The 7814-nt window shown below is 52.9% G+C and overlaps 1 protein-coding gene across 1 annotated transcript in view; it reads right to left on the bottom strand.

Moving 5' to 3' along the window:
* Positions 1-4416: 4416 nt before the first annotated feature.
* Positions 4417-7814, bottom strand: part of Lrrn2 (leucine rich repeat neuronal 2) — a 61454-nt gene continuing 58056 nt past the window's right edge. Inside the window, exon 2 of the mRNA XM_005348351.2 lies at positions 4417-7425. Within this exon, the coding sequence (XP_005348408.1) occupies positions 5085-7226 (2142 nt within the window). The 5' untranslated portion in view covers positions 7227-7425 and the 3' untranslated portion in view covers positions 4417-5084. The remainder of the gene's footprint in view (positions 7426-7814) is intronic.

The following is a 7814-nucleotide window of genomic DNA, read 5'->3' as shown; positions in this document are numbered from 1 at the left end:
CTTTGGGAGCTGAAGCTGGAGAGTGCAGCCGAGCTCCAGGAAGCTTGTGGGCTTCCAGGGTTTAAAAGCTTGAACTTTGGTTTGCTAATAAAAACAAGGAGATTTCACTCCATTTTCCTTATTCGTAAAGGCAATAGCCATATAAGCAAATGCAAATCCCGTTTCGGCACAGCGATGGGGCAGAGATCCCCATCAATCTAACCCTCCCTGACAGGCTCAGATTGGTGTAAGTGGTTCTGTTTCTCATGGCAGCTCTCTTGAATCCTGTGGCCCTGAGCGTGATTCTCAAACCTCTAATGCCGTCGTTCTTGATGGTTCAGAATCCTACTAACTCCAAGATGTTCTCTATAGAACACTCCACACTCCCATGGATATAGAAAGGTCCATCAGTTCATCAGAGTATTTGAATCACTCAGTGTCGCAGAGGCGCTGTGAGGAATGGCCCTCCAGCTTTCCCGGCCTCTCACCCTGCCCGGCCTTAATCTCATCACTGTAGGATGATGAGAGACAGGGTATCTGGACTTATATAGCATAGCCTGCCTTAGAAGGGTCTGAGTAGGCGGCTTCAACTGTGGCCACTGGGAATTCGTTCTGGGAGTGTGACTCTCAGATCCCTTGGCCGTGGGGGCCCGGCTCTGGCTAGTCCATGCTTGTGTGTCCTGTGATCACACCTGGAATTCTTTTTCCTGTACCCAGCTGAGAATAAGTCTCTTTCTCCTCCATAGTAACCGCCTGATTTTTTCCCCCCACCTAGCGCTGCAGCACCCCATTCCCCAGCCTGCTTCCTGGATCTCCAAGGAGAAGGAGTTGAGCAGGATAATGTGAACTCTGGAGACTTGGGCCTGATTCCAGGCTGACTCTTTTTGGTAGTGTGACCTTGGTAAGTAGTTTAAATGTTCTAAGCCTCACCCTTCCTCACCTGTAAAGTGGAGATAATATCTGTTCTGCTGATTTACTGAGATTTGCTCAGCGAATGAGAATCGCTGTCAGGGAGTCATGGCCTAGATTGGCCTCACGTTACTCTTGTCCTGTAGGTTGAGTCTGGGCTCTTTCTCAGCTTCTCACAGGTTGATATCCTGGTCCTTTTGGATCTTTGAGGATGGCAACGAGATGAAGAATAGACTCTTAGTACTCCCTCAACCAACCAGTGTTCTGTGGCCAAGGACATTGTTAAATTTTAAGGCATCCTGAAGCTAGACAAACTGTGGTCAAGAGATCACAATCCTTCTGTGTGCACTGGTGCTGAGGTGTGTGTGTGTGTGTGTGTGTGTGTGTGTGTGTGTGTGTGTGTGTGCGTGCGCTGTGATGCTTGGAAGCTTCTACAAACAAAGTAGAGGAATTCTCTGGCTGAAGATGCAGAGGGGGAGCCCAGTGGAACATAGAGGCTTACAGTGTGGTGGAGGTAGGATGAGGTCCTTACTCATGGCCGTAACAGGACAACGAAAGGTCAAGTTTGAGCAGCAACCTTTGGACGAGGATGGAAGGGGAATGGCTCAGGGGCTTTGTAGTTGTTGGTTTCAAGGAACATACTCAGGAAGTTTCTAGCTCATACTCTCAGAGTCCCAGAGGCAGAGGAAGCAGCAATAAGGCCCCTCTGCCATCTAGATGCACACTTAGTAAATGGCTTCGTTCAGCCTCTGGCCTCCGATAAAGCCCAGACCTACCTAGCTGACACCTGAGCTCAGAAGCCCCTGAGCAAAGCTCACCTGAACTGAGCCATGAGGAAGCGAGAGCCCCTCCAGAGGAGCCACCACAGAGTCTTCAAGTAGGGAGCTGGGAAGGAGAGAGAGGAAGGTAAGACCTGCAGAAAGCATGATTCAGAAGACACTTCAGGGGAAAGAGTCATCAGCTGTGGTTCTCAAGGTAATATCACTCAAGGGGTTGAAAATCTGAAGTCCTGACAATAAAATTACAAATTATCATGAGTTAAAAAAAATGAGGGCAGTATCTAAAAATAACGTGGCTGCAAGGGAAACTCTCTAATGCGCAGAGCTTTGAGAAGGGCTCATGTTCTCAAAAAAACTTTTGACATAGTTTTAAAAATACATGAGTTTGAATCTGGGCATGGTGGTGCATACTTGTAACTCCAGCACTGGGGAGGTGGGTAGGAGAATTGCAAGGTCAAGGTCACCCTCAGCTGCTTAGTGAGTTTGAGGGCAGCTTGGGCTTCATAAGACCTTTCTCAAAAATAAAACCCCAAATTGATTAAGTTGTATGGGTTTGTTTTGTTCTGTGTAGACCAGGCTGGCCTCAACTCCCAGAACTCTGCTTGCTTCAGCCTCTGGAGTTCTGGGATTCAGGCTGTGAGTCATCAAGAACAGCCAGCAGTATATGGATTTGAATACGGGAGAGCCAAATGGTCAAGGCAATGGTCTTCAGAGTCAGACAGCATTTAAATTCACCTCTGCCACTTAGTAGCCGTGTTGCCGTGGAGACCCCATTTAACCTTCCTCAGCTCTCAGATTTAAATCTGCAATATGAGAGTCCACTTCACTGGTGGATTAAATGACACGGTACATGGGAAATCCCTGCTATTAGGACTCGCAGACACACAGGAAGTGCTCAATGCCAGCCGTTCTTGCTTTCCTACAAACACGTAAGATGCTCTACAAGGGAAGCTGTAAAAAACACAAACAAACAAAACCAAAAAACAAACAAACAAAAAACCAAACCATTCTCAGATGGGTGAGAACCATACAAGGTAGACTGAAGCAGGGACCTAACACTGTGGCTCCCACGAGGAACATTCACTGGTAAAGTCACACTAGACAAGGCCTTGGTAGTGTGAGGTGGGAGAGCAGGTGTGACTTTGTCATGGCAGTGCCGTCTCCCTGGTGACACACGGTCACAGCAGACGCAATGCAGAAGGCTGGGAGAGACTGTTCCCGCCACCTTAAGTAAGCTTCCACCTGTGTTATGAGCTGGGCAAAGCACAGCCTACAAATGCTGTGATGAAGGCTTGCTTGAGTAACAGGGGCTATTGTGATGAGTCCAGCCAATCAGGAGCACAGCCAAGGTACATCAGAAGAGAACCCTGGGAGGTCAATAGTGCCCAGCAGGGATGCGGTCAGGCATAGTATGAAGACCATACAACCCTGGGAAAGAGCATCGGGTGCTCAGGGTAGTGGAGACCACCCTGTAGTTGCTACTCCAACTTTCTTTAGCTGTCTATAAAAAAGCCAAAAGTGTGATGGTATGTGCCTGTAATCCCATCACTCCGAGGGCTGAAGCAGGAGGATTGCCAATTTGAGAACAGCCTGAGCTATAGAAAGCTTCTAGACCCTGCCCCCCAAAACAAAAACAAAGCAAGGTGGGGATAGCAGAGGCGTGGAGTAGGTATGGAAAATTCTAGCTATCTTAGGCTGGGCTCCAGTGATTCTGAGTGTAATGCCCAGGTTGGCAGCATCTGCCTTAGCCATGTACATGGGAAACATTCAACCAGGTCTGCAGGGGAGTCTGCAAACTGATGTGGGAGTCCCTGCCAAGGAGATGGCACTTCTGAGAGCCCGGTTATGGAGGAAACTGCCCTCTGATTTTGGGGGGGTCATCCCAGTTTAGGTTCCTGGGACTGTGTGCAGATGCTGATCTGGTGCCCATCTGTGTGTCCATTTGCAGTCTTGGTGATGATTTGGGATCCGTGTCACCAAGTCTACCACACATGTTCTGTAACTAGATGACCCTCAGACTTCTGTGTGGATCTGACAAGTCTCAGGAAACTTACTCTCTTCCCCAGCCCGGTTGCCCAGCGGCCTCTGGTGTCACCTGTGGCTTGGCCCCTCGGCAGCTCCTTTAGTCCTCTGCTCTGATGGCTTTCCAGCAGATGCTCCTCTTCACTCTCAGTCACCAGAAGTTAATCAGTTAAGAACAAGAGAACCAAAGCAAGCCAGGCTCATTGTGAACCACAGCGGAGTGGAGCAGAGACAGAAACAGCAATGTCCTCTTCACCCACCACCTCCCTTCCTCGGACCTTTGGTCACCCACGCTCGCCCCTGCCTGCCTGAGAGCCGAAGCTCTTGCTGTCTTCATGATCTGCGATTCTCTGCATGGTCCTCCTACCTCTTGGGTTTGTTTAATTAGAATCAGGCTGGGGATATGTGTCCCAGGCATGTTAGCTGCTCAGCAGAGGAGAAAGGAGGACCCGGTCTGGGGATGGAAATTCCCACTCTCTCCCTGTGCCTGTGTTCATCTCCGTCTTCCTCTTCCACTCCGCCTTTCCTTGCCTGTGTCGCGCTCTTTCTAGCTGGCGACACCTCCTCAATTCCACTCTCTTCCCCCAGTGCCTCTGCTCCCTGCTATGGGGACACTTTGTGTTTGGAGCAGACATAGAGGCCAGCATTCAAAATGTCTTCTCTGGCTCTTACCCTACCCCTGCCGCTGAAGAGATCCAAGAGATTATTCTCTGATGCCCAACATGCAAAGGATTTTTCCTCTCCCCGCGGCTGTTGTTATTGTTTATTTTTATTTTTTACAAAACGGGAGAAAAGAGTGAATTGGGTTGGGGGACAGGTGACACATTTCTCCACAAAGGTACAAAACTGCCTGTAGAAAGTCAACTTCAGAGCCCAGGCTATGAGACGAGGCATCCCTGGATACCCCTCTCCCCAAATATCCTTCAGATCCAGCTGGGGGACACTCCCACTTTGGGGCAGGCTCCCAAGACAGAAAGGAGAGGCCTCTTTCAGCCCTTGCCCAGGAGGGGGATGAGCAAGCAACCGAGACTGTACAAAGAAAGGGAGGGAGGGGGCAATCCTGTGGGCCAGGGGCCTAGGGACACAGGCAGGGGACAGCCAAGCTGAGGTTCAGATGCCTCTGGGGAGGTAGGAGGCTCTAGGCAGAGTCCTTCCTGTTCCTTGGAGACACTCCTCAGAAAAGTAGCTGAGGACTCCCAGAAGGCAACAACCACCATTTCGGAAGCTGCAAGAGCACCCCCAGGAGCCACAGAGCCCCATCTTTCTTGGTCAAGCTGCCAGGCCTCGAGCACGTGGATTGACTCCACTTTCCTGGCAGGTGTCTGACCCAGATTACTTTTCTTTTAGTGTAGAGTTGGCCTAGTTATTTCTCTACTGCTGAGACCTGGCGGAGCTTCAGGAATGTTGAGACAAAGGTGGTAACACTGTCTCTCCATCTGAGCATCTGGGCAGTTTCCTCCCTGGATTCCAGGGCAGGACCAGGGGTGCAGACACTACTCGGAAAGAGGGGGTGCTCCAGCCCCAGAAAGCCCAGGCTGGAAGCAGAGGCTTCTTCTCACCCACCCCCTGCTTGGGCTGGCCTCTGCCAAGGTGGGCTGCAAGCCCAGCTGCCAGCAGAAGGACGGCAAGAGCCAGGATGGCTATGAGCCCAGGCTGGTCCCCCAGGGCTCTATGGCAGGGAGAGGCCTCTTTAGTCCTGGCCCAAACACAAGCCAACTGGGTGTGGGCATCAGCGAAGGCCACTTGCAGGCAGGCCCAGTACTCTGTGGCTGGCAGGAGGCGAGTAATGTTGTAGCGGTGGGTGCCCTGGGGCAGCCGAGCCAAAGCAGTGGCTTCATGGTCCCGGAGGGAGGAGGCGCTAGACCAGGTGAGGTTGGTGGAGACTATGTTGGGTGGGGGTACCCAAGACAGCAGGACATGATATGGGTGTGTCTCCTGCACACGGAGCTTCAGTCCTGGTCCCTTGTCCCTGCCTTGCTGGAAGGGAGTATGGCCAACCACAACACTGACTGTCTTAGTGTCAGTCCCAACCAGGTTCTGGGCCACACAGGTATATAGCCCCGCCTCTTCTGCTGTCACCCTTCTCAACTCTAGGGTCCCCTCGGGGAACACCCGGTACCTCCTGCCTGCATGAGCAGGTGTCAGTCGCACTCCAGCTGGAGAGACCCAGTAGATCTCAGGCTCTGGTTCAGCCAGTGCCCGACAGTGAAGTACCATGCTCTCTCCGCTGGCCACCTGCAGCCTGGAAGGGAAGCTGCGGGGAGAGATGAGGGGCAGGCAGTGGTCTGTCATCTCCCGGAATGGTACCTCCCGGACTGGGAGGCGCTGCAGGTCCGGAGGCTCAGCACACAGGGTGGACTGTGGTTCGATGAAACGGACGTGGGTGCCCGAGGCGTTGGCCCAGCGGATGACACAATCGCAGCGGATGGGGTTGCCGTGGAGCCCCACCTCCTGCAGGTTGGGCAGAGATTCTACTGTCTGCTGGTGCAAGGCACTGAGAGCGTTGTTGTTGAGCATGAGGGTCTCCATCTGGGGCAGGTGGTGGAAGGCGCGTGGATGGATGAAGGAAAGCCGCGGGTTATTGGTGATGTCCAGCTTGGTCAGCTCAGGGAGATTTACCAGGGCGAACTTGTCAATGGAGACCAGCTCCTCCATGTTGTTCAGTCCCAATTCCTTGAGGTGCAGCATGTTGGCGAAGTCTCCCGGCCCTACCCGCTGCAATGGGTTTTTGTTCAGGTCTAGGAACTTGAGCCCAGGCACCTGCTCCAGTGCCCGCTTGGGTACCTGGGCCAACTGATTGTCGTAGAAAGAGAGGCTCTCCAGACTTTGCAGTCCTTCTAGGGCATAGTCTGAGATCTCCCGCAAGCTCATGCCTGCCAGCACCAGGCTGCGCAGGTTGGCCAGGGGTCGGAAGTTCATGTCCAAGATGGCGTCCACCTTGTTGCCACCAATCATGAGGATTTCCAAGCTGGGCAGCACATCGAACCAGCGGCTGTCGATGGTCCTAAGCAGGTTAGAGTTGAGGTGCAGTCGCAGCAGGTTGCTGAGACCTTCAAAGGCCCTGGGGGCGATGCGGCACAGCTGGTTATGGTTGAGATAGAGTTCCTGCAGGCTGGTCAGCCCAGCGAAGCTGTGGTCCTCCAGCCGGCTTAGCTGGTTCTCTTCTAAATGTAGGCTCAGCAGCTGAGGCAGGGTCTGGAAGTCACAGTCTCGGGCATCTGAGAAGCTGTTCTGGGACAGATCCAGCTCTGTGAGGTTGGTCAAGTAGGCGAGCTCAGTCTGGTCTATCCGGCTGATGCTGTTACTCTGCAGGAGCAGGGTCTGTGTCCCCGCGGGGATCCCTGGAGGCACTGCCATCAGGAAGAGGTCATTGCAGTCCACAGTGGCTGCCTCGCGGTAGGATGACCGGGGCGTGTACCAGGGCCGGATCTGGCAGGCACACTGAGGAGGGCAGGGCACACGCCAGGGTACCACAGGTACCGCAGCAGTGGTACCAGCTGCCCAAGATAGCAAGAGGGCAGCCACGAGAAGCCTCATGGTGGAACTGGAAGGCAGGGGACCCTCCACAGGAAGAGTCCTGCTCTTCACAACTTGCAGACTGAGGGTCTGAGGAACCACCCTCTCAGGGCAGTCATTCTACATGGCGTGGGTGGGCATCACTTCATGCCCTCCTGGGTGCGGGTCCTCATTTTTGTGCACCAGACTTGGACGTCACTCATTTCCTCGCTGGGCAGCCCTGGAAGAAGACAACAGATTTAGGGATGTGCAGAGTTAAGCGGTGGAATCTGCTCCTCCAGCCTCCCCTGGTGGACTCCAGAAACCAAGGGAGTAGCCCAGGAACTGGCCTGGATGGGAACCAGGCTTCCTGGGCCCTGTTCTGCAGCCCTCCAGGTTCTTCTACCACCTTCTCTAAGTCTTTGGATAACTCAGAGGTGTGTATGTGTGTGGTATGGTGTGGTGGGTGACGGTGGGGAGTAAAGGTTATGTGTATGGATTGGTGTAGTATGGTATGGTGTGGTGTGATGTTGTGGGTGACAGTGGAGAGTATACGTTATGTGTATGGTATGATATGGTGGGGAGTATAGGTTATGTGTATGGTATGGTGTGGTGTGGTATGGTGTGGTG

The sequence above is a fragment of the Microtus ochrogaster genome, chromosome 6 (genome assembly GCF_000317375.1).
Source record: "Microtus ochrogaster isolate Prairie Vole_2 chromosome 6, MicOch1.0, whole genome shotgun sequence".
Classification (NCBI taxonomy): Eukaryota; Metazoa; Chordata; class Mammalia; order Rodentia; family Cricetidae; genus Microtus; species Microtus ochrogaster.
Note: the sequence above shows the minus strand (reverse complement) of the source record. Positions and strands in the feature narration are given on the sequence as shown.